Consider the following 19,287-nt stretch of genomic DNA (forward strand, 5'->3'; position numbering starts at 1 on the left):
GCTTGACATGCCTGGTGCAATCTGTTGCCTGTACAGCTGTCCATACACAAGAACAAATGCAGATGCCACAATGAGGGCCATTCCTGAGCAGGCCTATCTTAGCCAGCAGCTGCATTGGTCATAGAAGTAGATGAGACTCTATAAAGTACTTCACTGAGACACCTGTGACTCAGGTAGCTGGGCTGATCCTGCCAGCAGTCCCCAGCCCTGTGGTGCACCTGAGGAGAGCCCTGAGTGGCACAGCAAAGGGTTCACTCACAGCTGGAGGTCCTCAAGCCCCACAAGGAAAGGCTAGAAGATGTGATCATCCCCTCGTTTCTATCACACCCTCACAGACTGGGAGATCTCCCTCAGCTTATGGGGGATCTCACTTCCTGCTGCATCCTCCCTTCCTACAACCCTACTGTCCAGGGGATGGAGCCGAGAGACGGGCTGTCATTCCAGCCTCTGCTGCCCGCAGCTGGGGAGCAGGCGAACGGGAGCCCCCCCATCTGGGGCCTGCAAGGTTCCTGCCGTACCGACCAGGCTCGAAGCGTTAATGGCGACAGGAAGCCCTCCCCCCGCTACCGCTCTCCCGCCTGCTGCCGGCCCTCCCCGTGACTCGCTTCCTCCGGCCGACGGGAACTGGGAGGAGTGAGCGGCCCCGAGCTGCCGCCCTCACCCCGCCAGCAGAGCCAGCCAGCTAACTAGCTAGTTAGCTGCTGACGTGCCCTGCTGCCCGCGGAGAGCCGTGGCCACCCCCGCGGGGAGGGACGCCGCCGAGCCCCGCCGCTGGGGCGTGCCAGCGGGCGTCCGCCGCTGCCGCGCACCCAGTTGCCAGCGCCCAGCCGCGCCGCAGCGCCAACATGCCCGCCGTCGATAAACTCCTACTGGAAGAGGCTTTGCAGGACAGCCCGCAGGTAGCGGCCCGCGGCCAGGGACGCAGATGGGGCAAGGGGCGTAGAGCGCGGCCGACCGACCGTCTGTGCGTCAGCATCTGAGGTGGCGGTGCTAGCGGGTAGTCCGCTGGGTCTCGCCGGGGCTGTGGAAGGTTGACACCTCTGGAGGGCCGTGCAGCAGCCGTCCCGCGGCGGGGAAAGAGGTGTCGGCAGGCGGGGCAGGGCGGGGCAGGGCAGCAGGGCGAGCTCCCATGGGCGCGGGGAGAAGTGGATCAGGGTGACTTCACCTGTTGGAGCTGTCGGAGAGCAGGGATGCTGAGAAGCAGTTAAACGCTATCCCGTGTGGCGTCTGGGGAAGGCTTTGCTCTCCTACATGACAACTGTCAGGGAAAACAGTCTGTGTCTGCTCCTGGGGACCTCGAGAGAAGAGAGCTGCTCCCCAGCTTGAAGGGTCATGGTGTGAGGAGGCCGCGGCATGGCACCCTTCTTCCTCATCTCCCTCAGAGAAAAACCTCCTCTGGCATTTTCCTCACACTGCCTTGCCCTTTGCATGAACTTACTGGCAGTAAAAGTTGCCACGGAGAGTTGTGTTGAAGAAGATAAGTGGGAAGGGCGCCGTGCCCTGGTTTCCTTTGATCTCCCTGAGGGAGAGGGAGACTTCTGTGTTCTGAGTCACCTGGCCACAATGACAGAAGTGGGCTGAAGGAATATCACCATCAGCGTACCTGCGCCTTCCCACTCATGCTGAGGCATCCCAAAGGTTCAGATACAGGGGCTTCTCATGAGGATAGGTGTGGTAGAGCCCACTGAAGGTGACCTCCTTCTGAAGGAGCCCCAGAAATAAGGTCAGGCGGTTGCCACCCATTCCTTCCCAACTACAGGCAGAAGAGGACTGCTCTCCCCTCACTCCAGCACTGTGCCCCGTTTCTGGGAGCCACAATTTGATGCAGCTGCACAAGTGACCCATGAGGACTATGGAAACCTCATAGCAAAGAACACAGCATGTTGGTATGTTTTCAGAGGGTAGAGAGGTGTGAAGCTTCTGGAGCTGGGAAATGAGGATGGAAAGAGGGAAGTTTGAGTGGAAGAGAGAAGGAAGAGGAATTAGTGGAAATTTGGCAGAAAGGTGTCATGCAGAGATACAAAAGTAATTGGTGAAGCAGGGAAAGAAGAAGGGACAGAGTGGATCAGTATAGATCCTGTTTCCAAGGAGCTCTGTGTTGTAATCCTACCTCATCTGCTGATGGGTCAGGAAGAGGAATGAGTAGGTAAGCTGTGGAACAGATTGCTTAAAGGTGTTACAGAGTGTGTCATGAGACATTTTGAAGGAAAGATTGGACATGCACCTTGATCACCTCTTCTTTTCCTGTGTTGCTGTGATTCCATGAAATCCCATTCTACTAGGAACTATTTTCACCGGTTTTTTGAAGATTTTCACAACTTGAAAAAGTGTTGAGTAGCTTGATGTAATGTCAGAATTAACACTGCTTTGAGTTTGGACAAGGTGACGTGCACGGTTCCTTGCCAGCCTGAACTGTTCAGTGGTCAACAGTTTACCAAAATATGCTACATTTATTGTGAGCAATTATTGATGTTGTTAGTATTCACTGCATTCTGAAGCTGAAGAACTTGACACTCAGGATAAGTGAACTCATTCACCTCTTCAGTCAACTCTTTCTTCAATGATTAAAAATGTAACACTAACTGAAAGCTGCTGAACAATGCACTGAATTGAATTTGGAGGTCTTCGTCTTCTAACCTGAAGTGGAGGCTGTTAACATCTCTGCAATTACTGGAAATGCCAGACTATGCATAAACCCCAAGTATTTGCAGGATGTTTTGGCTTGATTTGGTCATTGCTTTTTGTTCAAGTCCTACAACTTTGGGAGGGAGGGGTATTGTTTAATTTTTAGTATGGCCCAGTGTTGCTAAAATCTGGGGGTTTTCAGGCAAGGAAATGGGTGGGGGTTTTCCAGTCTTTTATATTTTTATCATTTTTTTATTCTTGGAGGAGCTTAGGTTCACAGTGCAACAAAGTCCTTCTGTCAGCTGAGTACTACAAAATGAAAGCAAAAAGGCAGTCTCTGTCCCACAGAATTTGCAGTGTAGCGGTTTATGAGATTATTTAACTTCTGCATAAAGTGACCTGATTTCCTCTGCAGTTACTTACAGCAATCCAAAAAGGATGCTAAAATGAGGATGCAACCTAACTTTGTGTAAACTGTGTGACATATGTAAATTACATGCCAAACTGAAAAGAATTAGGCCAAAAATATTTCTTCATCTTTTTTTTCAAAACTTGACCTCTCTCCCTGACAGTATAGAACTTTTTTCTTGATTTGTCTCCAAGCACTGGCTGAAGAGGCCATAAGCAGTGTCTTAATTGAGAGAAATTTACATAAGTAGTCATACTGAAATCAAGGGAAAAAGTTATGTGAAAGTAGAATTTTTTTTTGCCAGAAGCCAAGATAGTGATGCTATTAATGAGGCCACCTAAATGTTAGCTTAATCTGTGTGTTACTGTTTTTTTAGCATTAGCTGGGATTCCAGAGTTTATCAAAACAGCAACATTGACAGTATACACAAGCTGGCATTTTGTTGCAGTAATTTAAAATGATGTTCTTAAATATAAACTTTTCCAAGAATAACTTCCAAGCTGCTTGAGTCATTTATTGTTTTTATTGTTTTTGAACAGTGTGCTAATAACTGAGGCCAAGACTTTCAGAAATCATTTCCCTGAGCTGTTCTACCTCAACCCTTATTTAGACAAATGAAAAATTGAACCTGCAAAAGCTCAGTAAGATTTGGGAACATGGTTGATGCCTGCATTTGAATCCTTTTCCAGCATGCTAAAACATGTGATTTGCAGCCTACTCCAGATGATTTCTTCGTAACTTTATTTAGTCTTGGCTTCAGATTTGTCTTGATAAACAGTGTGTCAAATTTTATCATTTTTGCCTTCCCAAGATTTACTTTTTAACCATCTTCATACCCTGTGCATTTCATGTGTTCTTGTAAGATAAAACAAGGAAGATGAGCACTGCATAGATAGGAGATGGATTCACAGGAATTCTGTTTTACTGCATCGTTGAAGATAAAACATTGAAAACCAGAGAGTTTTGAAAAGTAGTATGTTTTCAATTATTGAAATAATAGCCTAGTGTGGAAAGCTGTCCTTGTAAGGAAGTTCTGCACAAAGGTTCTTTACAAGTGTGGGGTCTTGCTGTCAATTTAGTTGACTTGGACTTCTCTCCTGTGTTTGGTTTTTTTGTTTGTTTTTTTTTGGGGGATTTTTGTGTTTTGTTGTTGTTGTTTGTTTTGGGTTTGTGTTTGTTTTGTTAGTTTTATTTGGTCTGTTTTTTTTAGTGATTTCTAGAGACATTGACAGCCAGTGTCTCTGAGGCAAAAAGTATTGTAGCAGCTTAGCACTTTAGCAGACTGAAACATTGAGAGCTTTAGAGTTGCACAAAGTATTAAAGTACTCCCATGCAGGGTCTGGAACTGAACCCAAGGACTGACTACCAAATCATTACTTTAACTGCTAAGCAACACTCATTTCTGGCTTAGGTACTTCTCAGTGGAGATGAGAGGATACTTAATCTGAAGCCAGGGTTCCTGAAGGATACGGATCTTGAGGTTTTTCAAGAGAAACATCAACTCTGGACAGAGAGTTTTGCAGAGAAGAATAAATGCATTGGGGAAGTACCTGTGCTTTCTGTCAAAATACTGGAGTAACTTAAACCTATCTTAAATCTTTGAAATTTCTGAGATTTGAGTTTGAATTCTTCAGGTACATTAGAGATTCCTGTAATAGGATGATAGATGAAGTGCTTGCTCTGTTACAGGAGTGACATGATTGTGAATGTATTGGAGTTTGTATGCTCCTCACATAAGCAGATGAAACTAATGTCATATAAGTTGGCTGTACAGATGGAAAGACATTGCCAGTTAGCATCAAACAGATTGGATTTACCAAAGTTAAGTCTAAAACTGGATCACGAGTTTGTTAAAGGGACAGCCTTTCCTCTTTCATTATTGTCATGATCTAGCAAATTCTGGAGCTCAGCATTATTTTGTTCGTTTTCCATCACAGGAGCTGTGTCAGCAACAGAAATCTTTGTTCTTGATGATTCCACCAAAACAAATGAAGGGATTTTGTGTTTTTAAGATAACACAAGTCGTTGTGATCTTTTTTTCCTCCCATTTGCTGACAAGAATGAGCTGGCAGAATGGAGAAAGTACAGGATATCGCTGAGCGGGTGTATACTCTGTGCCTGTTGTTGTGGATGAACACTCAGTTGTTTGCTCTGATTACATCAACTAGCTTTGGCTGTGGCCCTTTAAGTGTTGCTCAAGACAGTTGAGAGTGAATAATACTCTGTAAATTATCTCATGGAAAGAGGTGCTTTGAATGCAGTCTGACATTAGAGAAGTGAGCAAGCAGTGGTGTTTGACCCAGAGTCCTTAACATGGTTTGGATTACTATAGTCAGCAGGCAGATATTCAGGATTTCTTACATTCCTGGTTATGTTGGAGGGAATGGTTGTTCATTAGAGCAAGAGACTGGGAGTCAGGATTTAGCCATAGCATTTTATCACTTCCCTTCTTTATGCCTCAGTTTATCTATCCATAACAGAAGGACTAATTTCTATGTGTTTTGAGATTCTAAATAAACATAACCATGCAAAGTTAAAGGCTTATTGTTTCTAATTAATTTGTATTTTTTACAACTACCCATTTGCAGTCATTTTTGAGTCTTTACAGTATTTTCCCTTGGGACTAAAAACATTTGCTTTTTTTCTTTTCTTGAAGACTCGGTCTCTGCTCAGCGTATTTGAAGAAGATGCAGGAACCCTTACTGATTATACAAACCAGTTGCTTCAGGCAATGCAACGAGTCTATGGTGCTCAGGTAATTTTTCATTAGTGTTTGTTTTGTTCAATGTGAAGTAGAAGATAAATTGCTATTATGGTGCTGTTATTTATGTGAAAGTTGCCAGGTACCTGCATCTCTTGTGGTTTAGAGGATTTGTGGGTGTTTTCCATCTGATGTCTCAATCCTTCATGCCTTGATGTTAAGAAGTTATGTGAATGGAAAAAAAATCTTGCCTACTTTGTCTTTTTTCATACAATTAATAAAAGAATACTTGTGGTATGCCCTTACCTTGCTTGCATAAACAGGTAGGCCTTCACACTGGCTTTAGGCATCTAACCTTAGATGCTGTGAGTCATCACTTGGAGGAACTGTTTATATCTGTTGATTACAGAGAGAATGTAGTCATATGAAGGTTGAGTACCTGAAGAATGTCAAAAATAAGGGAGCAGGAGAAGAAAAAAAAGAACACTTTCTAAAATACTTGTATGACCTAGTTGACTAAATCCCTTTGAAAGTAAAACTTCTGAGGTAAATCATGTCCAGTGCTTTGGAAAAAATTGTAAATCGTAGTGATTCTCAGTGAAGCTAGGATCCCCATGTGCATAAAACTAGATATTTCAAAATACCACATCTATGTTTTTAAATATGTAGGCAGTATTTAATGGAACTTTTGCAAATATTTATGTGAATTAAATACCAGAATTCCTTAGAAACAGCTTTTCTATTCTCAAACCAGTAAATCAGAGGACACAGAGATGAGGAGAGTGGGGATGCTTTGAATTTAGTGGAAGACTGAGTCCTGATTCTTATATTATCATGAATCACTTCAGCTACAAAACAACTACAAGTGTATGTGTATTTGGTGGGGTTGCTCTTTTGCACAATTGACTTGAAGAGCCACCTGCCCAAGATCTAGCTACCTACACGTGGAAGATCCTGCTTTGAAGAACTTCAAAGTCTTTATGTCCTGGATCCTGTGCAAATGCAGTGCAATGAGAGGCTTACAGCACACCTTAGATACTTAGAAAACAATACAGCACATAGCCAGGGGCCAGAGAAGTGACATGAAATCAGCACTGGAAATCAATGATGGCCATTTTGGTAGAGTTGGTGAGTTTTAGGAGTAGCAAGAGTGTGGACATGTTGAATGGTAGAAATCTGAGACCAAAGAGCAGGTAGGATTGAAATGGATGGAAGAGGAAATAGAGGATAAATGTGGTTTGATTATGAAGTGTCTGGCATGTGGAATACCTGTCCATTTCTCCTGCTGATGCCTTTTTAGAATGACATTTTAGGAACTAGTTACTTTGGCCTTTAATTCATGAAAAAATGCTTAGTTTGCTTTTGTTTTCCGTGTCCTTTCCATTTTGGTTTTTAGCCTTCTCCATTTCTGTTGCCCTGCAGTTACAACAGTTCCTCTTCTCACTGTCTCAGCACATTTACTCACCTGTACTTTGCAGTCATACTGAGTCTACTTCACTTTCCCAGCATGTTTTGGCCACTTTCTTTTTGTATGCTCCCTGCTTTAATTTGATCTAAATATTCATTCACTTGTGAATATTGGATGTGTTCCTTGAACTAACCCATCTGAGTTTGATGCCATTTTGGGATGGGAGGTGCATAGCAGATGTTTAAAGTCAAGCTTTGTAAGGATGTGGAAGAGGGCCCCTGTTTCTGAATATTTCAAAGGAAGACACACCTGACCAAATTCATCCTCAGTTTGAGAGGCACACACCTTATTACAAAAGTCTGTGATTGCAGTTGCTGTAGAAAGAGAAGTGCAATGCTGAATTGCCCACTAAACATAGATGGAGAGTTAAGAAAAATCTGTATAATATTTATTTGATGCCTAACCACAGCTTCAGAGAAAATCCACTTTTGCTCTTGTGTTTTTAGGAGACACATTGTCTGGGCCTCAGTAGCAGCATATTAGGAAGCACTGCTAACCCTTTTTATTTTGAGAGGGAATGAGATTCAGGAAAGAGGGTAAAAGTTGACAGTACTGAAAAGCCAGGTTGTGAATCTGCCTTTTTATTTTCCTGACTTAAATTTCTGTCTTTGTAAAGTCAATGTCATCCCCTGCTCTGATTTCCTTATCTGCAAAATGGAATTACAGAGTTACTGACCTACTTTGAAGCAATGACCATAAAAATAGCTGGAATCACAATCACTGCAGTCAGACAAAACAGCAGTGGATTGTGCCAGTCCACAGCATTGAAAATTTGAGGTTTATGCCCCCTCAGAACATTTGTGACAGTTAAAAAAAAAAAAAAAGTAATCTTGTTTTCTTGCTAACTGCATTCTGAGTTATAAAATTTCCCAGATGTTTCAACCTTATTTTCAAGATTTTCTTAAGTATTTTACTAAAATTGTGTGTTCCATGCCATGAAAATTCAAATTCTCATGCAATTCAAACCTGTAGTTTGTGATCAAATAGCAATAGTTGATGGTTCTGAATGAATGCAGTGCAAGGTCGCAGGGGAGTAGCAATGTTAATGCATGCTGTTAATAATCTGTGTGGATATATGCATAATTTGTCCTGTAACACTGCTTTGTGTGGAGAGCAGCACAATTGACACCTCAAGCTGCTCTAAACGCTTGGATCAGTATGTGTGAAAAGAATGTGAGAAATATTTACCCAGAGCTTTTTAAAACATGTAGGAAAGTAGGGATCATTTTGGAAACATTTTTTTTCCCCTCATTTTTGAAGCTACAGATTTCTGCTCAGTGTTGGGGATCTAACTTTTCAGACTTGCATGTGTTCAGGCAGGACTTCGTGTTGCAGGCCTTAACCTTTTATAATGATAATAAGGCAGTTGTTGGGATGGGTGCATTCACTGGGGTGGGCTTCAGTAAGTAATGTAGATGGACCTTGAAAATGACTTGAAACTGCTTTTTTTCACAAGAGTGGAAGAAGCATCCTGTTGCAAGATGGAAACATTGCTTGTGCAGCAGTTTATACTCTGCCCAGGCACCTGGAGCCAACCTGATGTGGAAGGGCAGACAACACTAGGCTGCAGCTGGGTGACATACTGCTTAGGTACAAGGCCCTCAATGCACGATAAGCCTCTGGTTGTTTTGCAGGACCAGGGCAGTGTTCTTGCCTCTTAGGGGACCCACACCAGATGTGATGGGGTGGTGACTGTATTTCACATATGGAGTTCTTTAGTGAAAAAGCAACTGTGATGGTGCAAAATAGATGCAGTGTATGATGCTGTGATTGAGGAGAAATCACAGGAATCAAATGTATGAGCCACGAGGAGTGAGGTTTGGTTGATCTGGCAAACCCATGTGTTTAAATACAATGAAGTATTTTTATATTTCTTCATCAAATAAACCACATCCCTGTGAGTACATATTGTACTTCCTGCTTAATTCTCCCATCTGTACCCTGAAGCACTTACCACATTAGTGGTCTTACAGAGAAAATCTTACTTGTAGTGCTTCCTCCTTGCAAGCAAGCCCTAATGAGGCATCTGGTATTCCTGCTGTCTTTCAGTCGATATTTTGTTCATCATTCTGTACGTTGTATTACCTGAGCAATAAGTAATGAAGCCAGCAGGGACTACTAGAAAACTCCATTATCTTAAGTTAGTGAGTGAGGCTCTTGCAAGGCACAGTATGTGAGCAGAATGTGTCCAGTTTACGTTTCTGACTTTACTACCATAGCCAGTTCTTCATTGTACCACTGAAGTGGCTCAGCTGGAATCTTCACTTGAAACAAAATGCCATTTAGAAACTCCAGATACTGTTGTGTATCTGTGGACTATTAGAAGGGATATACAATTAAGAAGGTGAAAGGAAAGTAAGATGCCTTTTTTTTTTTTTGTCATTGGAAAGAGGTTCCATCACATTATTCCTGATATGTCTGTCTAGATAGCAGGAGCAGTGAATGCAGGGGAGGAATAGAAAGAAACTCATGTTGCCTTTATCAATAAATCCAAAGAGAGAAATAGCATGGGAATTGTGAAGTGTAATTCTGATCAGCCTCTGTGTCTTTTGAGCAGTCGACTTGTGATTCCAAAGTCACATAGGCAAAGCAGCAGCAGTCTCTGAGGCTCACTACCTTTTTATGTCCATACTCTTAGGGAAACTCTTGACAGTCTTGGGTTATATGGAGCATGTTACATGGGTATCAGAAAAACTTGTATCTGTTGAGGGCTATTTTAGATAGTGTTTTATATCAGTGTTCCTTCTCTCCCCAATTTTGTGTTGCATCGTGTCTGCATTTTTCAACAGTGCTGCTTGTTTCATCTTCCTATGTATTGACTTCACTAGGCTGTAACTCAGTAGGTAGGTGTCAAGCTCTCTAGGGCACTCATAGGTTTTCATATTATGTTGCATAGCTAACCCTGAGTATTCAGAATTCTTAAATTAGTTCTTGCTAACAAGCACTGGTACAGTTTTTCTTTCAATTTTTTTTTTCATGCCTGAGGGAGCAATTGTGTTGCCATTTCAAATGATAGGACTTTTTTCCTGACACCTTTTTAAATAACAAAGTTTAAGTCAGCATTTAATAAACTTTGAGTCCCACATAGAGAAGCTTCAGTAGAGTGTCAGATAGGACAAACACTTGAAATAAATGAAGCTGTCAGCACAGACTGCTTTGACTATAAATACTATTGTTCCATATTCATTGTAAGGTTTCCACATATACCTCTGCACTTCCTGAAGCATATTCACCATATGTTGCTAACAGAGGTAAGCAGAGCATTTCCACACAAAAACTAAAGTGTTTACAAAGCTGTGGGAGTTGTTTCTAGCACTGTCTGTGAAGCTGGAGTTGTCACTGTGCCTAGAAGCAAGTTAACATTGTGCTAAGCAGGATCTGGAGATTGGTGTACTACCAGGTGGCATGAGTGTATGGATGCTGTGCTGATAGTAATTTTTTTTGAAACTCAATAAAAAGGTACTTTCCCTACTGAACTAGCCACCCTGCTGTAGCTGCTTTTACAGTTTTACAGCAGGGTTTTGACTAGCATTTTCTATTTCTTGGAGCTATTAAGTGATCCTTTGCTCTGCTGTTCACATTCGTGAGGACCAAATGCTGTGAATCAGCACCAGGGCAAGCCATATGTTAGCTTGATCTCCTAAAGTGCTAGGCAGCCTGCGCATCCTGGTGAAGCTTAGTTTCTCTCACCCTTGGGTTCATGTTTCCAAGCAATTTAATATGCAAACCTAAGCCTGTAGGACCGTAACATTTACTAGATTGCTGGAGATCTTTATTTTGTAGGAAGAGGGCATTGCACATGTAGACAGAGCTTGCATAAAGCTGTTGTGTCAAGACACGGTTCCTCCTGTGCTGTGCCTGCTTTTGAAGGTGTTCCCTGGTGCTGAGAAGATGAGAAGGCTGCAACTGCCTCATGGACCTCCTCCTTCAACCACTACCTGTTTGGGTTTTTCCCCATTTATAAGGCATTAAGCTTTCCCAGATGGAAGCCAAATTTTATTATGTGTTGTTCTGCATGTGCACAAATAAATATCTTTACCAATATCCTGCTTGTTTACATGAAGAAGCCTTTGGCAGTTCTGTGTGCAAAGTTACTTGCAGAGTTTTAAAAATGCCAGCTTTAGCAGGAGTAGGAGAATAGCTTTGCAGAAAGCCTCATTATATTGGGATTGGAACTGAACATGCTAGAATAGCTCTCTGTCTTTAGAAGTTAATTTATAGCTCCACTTAATCCTTTACATGCCCTTAAATCTGGAGTCTGTTGTATGACTGTCTATAGAAATTTCTTCTGACTTTGATGTATCAGACCTCGGAATATATTTTGGAAAAATACAAAAAGAGACCCTGAAAAGTGATGGGCTGCATCACTGGTTGTTAATTTTATTTAATTATTATTAATAATTAAATATTTATTAATATTAATTATTAATGACAGGGGGATTTTATTATGAATGGGTTACAGAAAATAATCCCTTCTGATAGTAAGAACAGCTTGGTGAATAAAGGTGATGATGAAGAAGATGGCATCAACCCAGAAGAATACACACCTTAGCTCTGGCACTAGATTAGAAAATAATGGTGGGACATTTTCTTGCTCATTTATTTGAAGGCAGGGTAAGGTACTGAAGTAACTGGAGAATTAAATGGTATTTTTTAGTCTGTTTTCATTTCTGGTAGATTAATGCTAGATACAATACACCACTTTCATAGCCTTATCTATGTGTACTGGTGTTAGTGAACGTTATAAAAATGTCTAGCAAGCCAGCCAATGTTAAAAAAACCAAAACAAACCAAACAAACAAACCCCCAAAAACCCAAGCACATCTGTAATCCTAACTGAATTGCTCGATACCTGTCTGCATACATTACTTCCATCTTTCTTTCTAGTATACTTTTTTACATTAATGTTGCAATGGTGTTTTCACTGCAAAGTAAAATCATTTAATGAAAAGGAATGTATTTTCAAGGCACAGTACTGGTTGATTTTACCTTCACTTAGAATACGTGGATTTCTGTTCAGGATTTTATTTGGTTTCTGCCTGATAAATCATTTCATCAATAGATCTCCCACTCCAGAAATGCTTGGTGAATTCTGAAATGTCAAAGGACTATGGAAGAGATGTGAGCAGGTAGTCAGGATTGTATAGCACCTTTTCTTTTTCTGTTGCATACTGAATTTCAATCACCTCAGGATAAAGGAAGTGAATGTTGCTGTAGTCCATGGGAAAATGTCTTTGAAATAGATTAAAACCTGTTAAAATAACTTGCCTGGATTTAGTGGATCTGTCAGCTGAAGCAATGCAAATAACTTTTAAGTCTTGAGACTGATTAGTACTGGGGAAGGGGGTGGAGAAGGCTGATTAGAAGTGGGAGAGGGGATTAAACCAAACTTTCCCAGATTACTGTGCTTAGCAATGCAGTATTATCATTAGGTCAGCAGAGCAGTTTGCTTCCTGTTCCTTATGCAATGTGGCTGTGTTTCAGTTTGCTAACTTAATTTGACTTGCTTACAGCTGTTTGGGATGTGTATGTGTTTGATGGTGGTTTGTTTGTTTTCTTTCCCAGTGATACAATGAATGATTTTGTACCTGTAATGGGAACAAAGTCTGGCAGAGGTTGTGAGGGAGAATGTAGAACCCAAGATTAATTCTACATGGACAGGGACTGAGAAGCAAGTTTGTTTGTGGTGTTCGAGTGCAAAGAACTGAGCCTATAAATGAAAAATGTGACCTGCTAGCTTGAATGGGTTATCAGTGATGTGTGAAACCATTATCCTGAAATCCTGATGTAAATTTTGTCAGGCCCTTCCCTCAGTTCATTCTGGATCTGGAGTAGCATGCCATGATTTTCTGCTTAGGGTCTATATGTGACTGTGGTTATCTGATCATATATACTTGATGTAATGTTGTTAACACCTCTTTGAGACTCTCAGGGTTCGTGTATTTCCCTTCTAGCCTGTCTCATACTGGAGACTGCTGCTGAGGAGTGATGATTACTGGAAGAATCTTTGTATTGCCCATCCTTAAACTGTCCCATGCAGATGAGTAATGGTTCTTTTTGTTACACTTTGCACATTGGATGAGGAAATTGAGGATCCTTAAATCTTTAAAAACCAAACTGCTAGAAGTTTTGAGCATGGCTAACACAAAGCAGTAGGATCTCTTTGGTGTCAGCCCATTATTCTGACCTTCTTTTGGTATTAGCAGGTTTAAGCCAGAAGTGTTTATTTTCCAAATTCAGAACAGACCACACGGCTGCAGACTTTGCAGGAATAAGTGAACCGAAACAAAAAGGGCAAAAAAGAGGCATGGTTCTCACACTGTTTATTGCAAAAGATTTCCCTATCCCTGACCCAACTGTACAACTGACAGATGGCATCACAGTTGCTGTGTGAGCACTTAGTCTTCTTGAAGTTCATACTCAGATCTGAGAATCTCTTCTTCTTTTTATAATCTTAAATTCATCTTTGTACTCCACTGACATGCATACAAACACACAACCCCTCTTAATGTCATCCGTCCACAAAGAAGGAGTCTTACCCTTGCTGTGATCAAATCATTGCTTGGTAGCTTGCACTTTGAAGGTGGCAAAATCTCTTGGGTTCTTGTAGCCTAGAGTCCTTAACAAGGTTTGTTAACTTATTATAAGGCACAACATCCTTTTCCATCCACTGGGTTGGGAAAAACTTAAATGCCAAGTTTTTGTGCAAAGTTTTTTTTGTATTAAAACACAGTCTGCATAACCTACCTGCAAATCTTGAATGGATCCTCAGCATGATTACTGTATGAAAGTGTAATACTTATTACTAACTGGTCTGAGACAAAACCAAAACTAATACATCACTGAGAGGTGAGAATAGTCATGAGTTGTGCATAATCTAAGTTTGGACCCACATTAACTTAGTTCTGAGCCCTTATTTGTACCTTGGAAGGCCTCTGCTCCCCCATCTCCAACCACCTGTGAATATTATCACTATATTATCAATATAGTGGTTTCCATTGGTGGGAATTAGCTTTCCCATCTCTTTGCCATGTGTTCACATACAGCTGACATTACCTCGGCTGTGGCTATGTCTTCTTGTTCTTTGAGTGCTTAAGACTCTGGCTAAGGGTTTGGGCCTTGCTGTCTGTATTAACACTTCTTCCTGGCATGCCAAGGTGGTGCAGAAACACCAGGCTGTAGTGCAGCATGGCAGAGATGGCATCAGGCCATCAGAATCTCTGGCCTAGATAGTTAACTGTGTCATGCTCTGCAGGCTCAGGATGATGAGGGAGAACAAGAGAGCACACAAACTGTGTCCCAGTTTTAATGGTTTCTATACCAGCTGCAGCATAAAGGGTACCATTAAAGCAGAAATTGCTCTGAGTTTGACAAACTCTTTGTGGCCTTATGTATACAGAGAGAGGAAAAGATAATATGAAGATTTAAAATTAAATGAAAAGTGATTCATTTTCTGCATTACTGGAGAAGGATCTGACAGGGGTTAAGACAGATCCCAGCTCCCCCCTTCCTCTTTTTCTTTTATTACAGTTTGAAGTCACTGTTAACAAGTTGGGAACAGAGGAGTTGATATACTATTGTTGGGAATACATTGAGTAAAGATTGACATATCCAAATGCTTGTCTCTGTTTTTTTCCAGCTGTCAAGCAAATTTATACCACCTCCCTATGAGACCTTGCTTTTCGTAAGCATGTCTTAAGGATATGTGTATTTCATTGGCCAGTTTAGCCATCAGGATACAGAACAATGTGCTGTTTTGTATTCCTCTATCAACCTAAGGCATTGTAATTAAATCAGTAGGTTCCCTGAGCTTCAATGCATTCTATAAAGGCACTTCTGCCAGTTCTCTTTATTGCTGTAGGTTTTGGGGAAAGATGAATAACCAGCATGAAACATCCTTATGATGGTATGACAGTTTACATATTTGATGTTCTAGTTATGGGTTGTTTGGTTGTGTTTTTTTGTGGTGGGGAATGCAAATCCAAAACTAAACCCCAAATCCTGCCTCTATTCAAAGTCGTTAAACAAGCTGTATGTTGATTAGATCTCAAGTGTACCTGTTATTACTACCTCTCTGTGCAGATATTTTGGGACTAGTTGTTTACATAACTGAATGTTTGTGTAAGTAATTGCAGATTCTGTCAAGAAGCAGATAACAAAGTAGCAGTAACAGCAGAGCTAAAGACCTTTCATTATTTCTATTAACACATCACTTTTGTTTGCAGAATGAAATGTGTCTTGCCACACAACAGCTTTCAAAGCAGCTCCTTGCCTATGAAAAGCAGGTATGCTCAATATATGCCTTTGATTTCTCTTCAGCCTTAGCACTTGGGAAGGAGTACGTGTAAATAGTGTGTTTTCCAGAAGTGCTTAGGGCATTGACTTTACTTGGTTTCAGGTGAAGGTTGTTGTAAAATTCCCCAGCATGCTCAAGGGAGTTAGGTCACTTCTTCAAATCCTCTAAAAAATACAAACCACAACAACAAAAAATGTGCAAAATGTGAGATGATAGACTTCTGAAGATGCAAACAGGTTTGCTGCTATTGTATGACTTTGACTTTATAATGAGCCTTAATTACATGTTGTCCAAAAATCCATTAATTTAAAACAAAGAGCAGGGTAAAAAGTATGTATTAATGAGTTACTGTTTTTCTATTCAGTTTTATCATTTATTGTATTTTGTAGGAGTAATTGTTAACCTGTGTGTTTCTATTTTCAGCATTTTGCCTTAGGTAAAGGAGATGAAGAAGTGATATCCACCCTTCATTACTTTTCAAAAGTTGTGGATGAGGTACTTCACCAATATTCAATTTTTATAATACAGAATATTGGTAATTTTTCTTTTGGTCTTTGTCCTTTTGATTCTGACCCTTTCCACTGAAGGTTGGATTGTGCCCAGGCTTTGTAGAATCATTTAACTGGGGAGAAAAGAAGCATAATATCACCCTTGTGTAATGATTTCTGTACTTTTGTCCCACATATTGTCCCCAGAGCAAAGACAGGGGGGGATTAGAAAAGAAACTGAAATACGTTCCATGTAAGATGGGGCCATTTAATTCCAGCTTAAAGGTACATTTACATTTTTAAGCTTGAAACATGGCAGTTTAAGCCAAACCAACCAGGAATGGATGTAGGACAGCTGTTAATAGAATGGTGAAATGCTGGAGCAGGTTGCCCACAGATGTGGTTGAGGCCCCATCCCTGGAGACATTCAAGGTCAAACTTGATACAGCCCTGTGCAACCTGATCTAGTTGGAGATGTCCCTGCTTGCTGCAGGGGTTTGGACAAGATGACCTTTGAGGGTCCTTCCCAATCCAGTGCATTCTGTGATTCTGTGTAGTTGGTGTCAGATCATGCAGAAGCCAGACGTGACGTGACTGGGGAAGGCTGCAGAAATGCCTGCTGGGGGCAGGTTAGGTACTACAGCTGTGTGCAATTAACACTTCTACTCTCTGTAGGTTGTGCTGAGTACTGGGAGTCTTTCTAAATACTTTTGCTAGACTTGCCCAAATAGCATTTCAATATAATCTTAGCATCTAGGTATTTAATGTTTAAGTATCATTTGTCACATCACTCTTTTTGTTGTGAGCAAGGCCATGCCCTCAGAGTGTTGTTCTTCTTAGTTTACTTTCAGCTTTTGTTAACAAGGCAAAAGGCTGTCTTGAAGTATGTTTTGGGGAGAGGAGATAGGAGGGTTGTGGGGCAAAAACTAAGTTAAAAATATTAGAGCCCATGGATGATAAGTCTAACAATATAGTGAGAGGAGTCCCAAAGATGAACTTTTACCTTAGGCTTCTCCCATGTCCCCTCTAAGAGGGAACTTTAAAGGACATTTATTGTCACAAGTCTTGTCTATGTAAACTATGAAGAAAACAAAACAAGAACTTTTCTTCTTCTCAGGTACAAGAGAACTATTCCATTTAGATGCAGGAAGCTGAGAGCCTCTCTGTTCACTTCTGTTGCTTACTTTTTCCCTCACAGGAGCATGGTCCATTCCTTGGCTTCCTTTTCTGCGTGCCAGCTACCTCCTGTATCTGTTTCTCAGTTGTCTGTTCTACAGGCATTGAATTGTCTTGGTTTAGTTTTGTATTATCTAGTGGGAAATACTGACTTCATCCTCAAGGTATAACCCCACTGTGTTGCCTTCAGGACACCGTGAGCAAGTGGGCAGAATATCATGTGAGCATGTAGCATGCTCCTAGGTTGAAGTCAGGCACTTGTGCGGTGTGACTGATAGTTGGCCCTACCTGAACCTGTCTAATACTCTTAGCATACCACTGCTGACATGAGAGCTTTGCCTTCATCCTAAACCAGTATCACATGAGTGCTTTAAAATGTGTCTAGATGTGATGAATTTTAGAGAAACACAGAAAAACAGGAAGAGGAAAATGCTCTGAAGGTAAAATACTTGAATGGGACTTTTCATTGTCACTCCCTGTCGTGATTGTGTCCTGGGTAACCCTCTGGAATGGGAAGATTCTAGTCGTGGCTGTGGGACTGTTAACTCTGTGGTGTAGATACCAATAAAAACTGTAAATAAAGGTTAACTACAGATTAAATCCTGTTGGGTTAAGCATTAATGGTCAAGTGAACTACCCTAATACGGTTACATGGGAACTGAAAAGCTCTTAGATCCTTGGAAAGACTGGGCAGGAATTAGGCATTTAGGGGAAAATCCCCATCTGTTTTGATAACTTGAGAAATGTATTTTAAGCACTGAAGTACATTGAGGTACCTAATATCTTTTTTTAAATATGCAGGGCACAAATGGCAGGTGTGCTTCTTCAACAGCAGTTCCTCTTTCTTTACTTTGTTTCAGCTCAATATTCTTCATTCTGAACTGGCAAAACAGTTTGCAGACACAATGGTTCTACCAATAATACAGTTTCGGGAGAAGGATCTCACAGGTGCATTCTAAGTTTTAATTTTCCTTATGTGCTTTTTCTTGCTTATTTCAAAATAAAATGAGACATAATGTCATGTAATGATTTGCTCTTTGATTCACAGAAAAGTGGCTTGGCGTTTTTGTTTTTTGTTTGGTTTTTTTTTTTAATTTATTCTGCTACAGGATTTCATTGACAGGTCCATGCTTTTACTGAGACTTAAATTGTGCAAAATACCATGTGATGTTTTGTGCACCATATGGTGCAAGTTTGAAAATGCACAGCTCTGTTCTTTATTGGGTCACTCTGCTTTTACCCTAGTGTAATTTTACTGAAGTCAGTGATGCTGTAGTGGCCTAAAGGAAAATGTAGCAGTGAATCTGGCTTTCAAACAGTATTTATCCCATTTCAAAAGTTTGTGTTTGTTTGAAAAAGCACAAGCAAGAGTGCTTCAGAGTAAATTATGTTCCCTCCCTTTAACAAATTAGTCCACTTTAAATACTTACCATCGAAGAGTAGTTCCAAGGAACCTGATTGCACAAACTTGGAAATTCATTACTTGGAGAGCTGAGCAATAACACAAGCATTTGGTGTAATTTCAGTGGAAAGAAGTTCATATTCAAGGTCAAGGACACTGTAACCTACTCATGCAGCAGAAACACAAGTTCTTACTGCAGTGCTTTCTTTTTCTTAATTTTTTCTTTTTTCTCTTTTTCTAATTTTTGTTTTTTTGTCTTGTCATCTTCTTTATCTTCTTTTCCCTTTCCCCTTTCCCCTCTTTTTCTTTCCGTTTTTCTCTGATGCTGTCTGCAGAACAGCATTTTTAGTAGAGGCCTAGCCATATTGAAGTTTCATCATGGGATTAAACAAGGAAGATTAAGTGTGTTCTTGGTTTTAGTTTTAATCTTGCTATATTGAATACTGACCTGGGAAGAAATTCTGTCTTTCTGCATTAGAGTCACAAGGAAGACTATTCTGGTGAGAAAAACATGGCATGAAGCTGATTAATACATAGATTGTTACAAATCAGAGACCACAAAGACATACTGTTTGCCCTTACTCTTTTCACAGTTGCGTAATGTCTGTTCTTGTGAGTGTGCTTTCTCTTTAGCTTTTTGAGAAGGGGTTTGGCAGCTGCAGCTTACATTGATGCAGGCACTGACAGTAGCTCGTGCCCAACACTTGCACAAGTTGAGTTGC

At 40.9% G+C, this 19,287-nt stretch overlaps 1 protein-coding gene across 2 annotated transcripts in view; it reads left to right on the forward strand.

The window, feature by feature from the left end:
* The first annotated feature begins 845 nt into the window (after nt 1–845).
* Nucleotides 846–19,287, forward strand: part of APPL2 (adaptor protein, phosphotyrosine interacting with PH domain and leucine zipper 2) — a 33,642-nt gene continuing 15,200 nt past the window's right edge. For both annotated transcript variants that reach the window (XM_054386518.1, XM_054386519.1), the window contains exons 1-5: nt 846–899; nt 5,691–5,789; nt 15,429–15,488; nt 15,923–15,994; nt 18,024–18,111. In XM_054386518.1, the coding sequence (XP_054242493.1) occupies nt 846–899; nt 5,691–5,789; nt 15,429–15,488; nt 15,923–15,994; nt 18,024–18,111 (373 nt within the window). The remainder of the gene's footprint in view (nt 900–5,690; nt 5,790–15,428; nt 15,489–15,922; nt 15,995–18,023; nt 18,112–19,287) is intronic.

The sequence above is a fragment of the Indicator indicator genome, chromosome 14 (assembly GCF_027791375.1).
Source record: "Indicator indicator isolate 239-I01 chromosome 14, UM_Iind_1.1, whole genome shotgun sequence".
In the NCBI taxonomy this organism is placed as follows: domain Eukaryota; kingdom Metazoa; phylum Chordata; class Aves; order Piciformes; family Indicatoridae; genus Indicator; species Indicator indicator.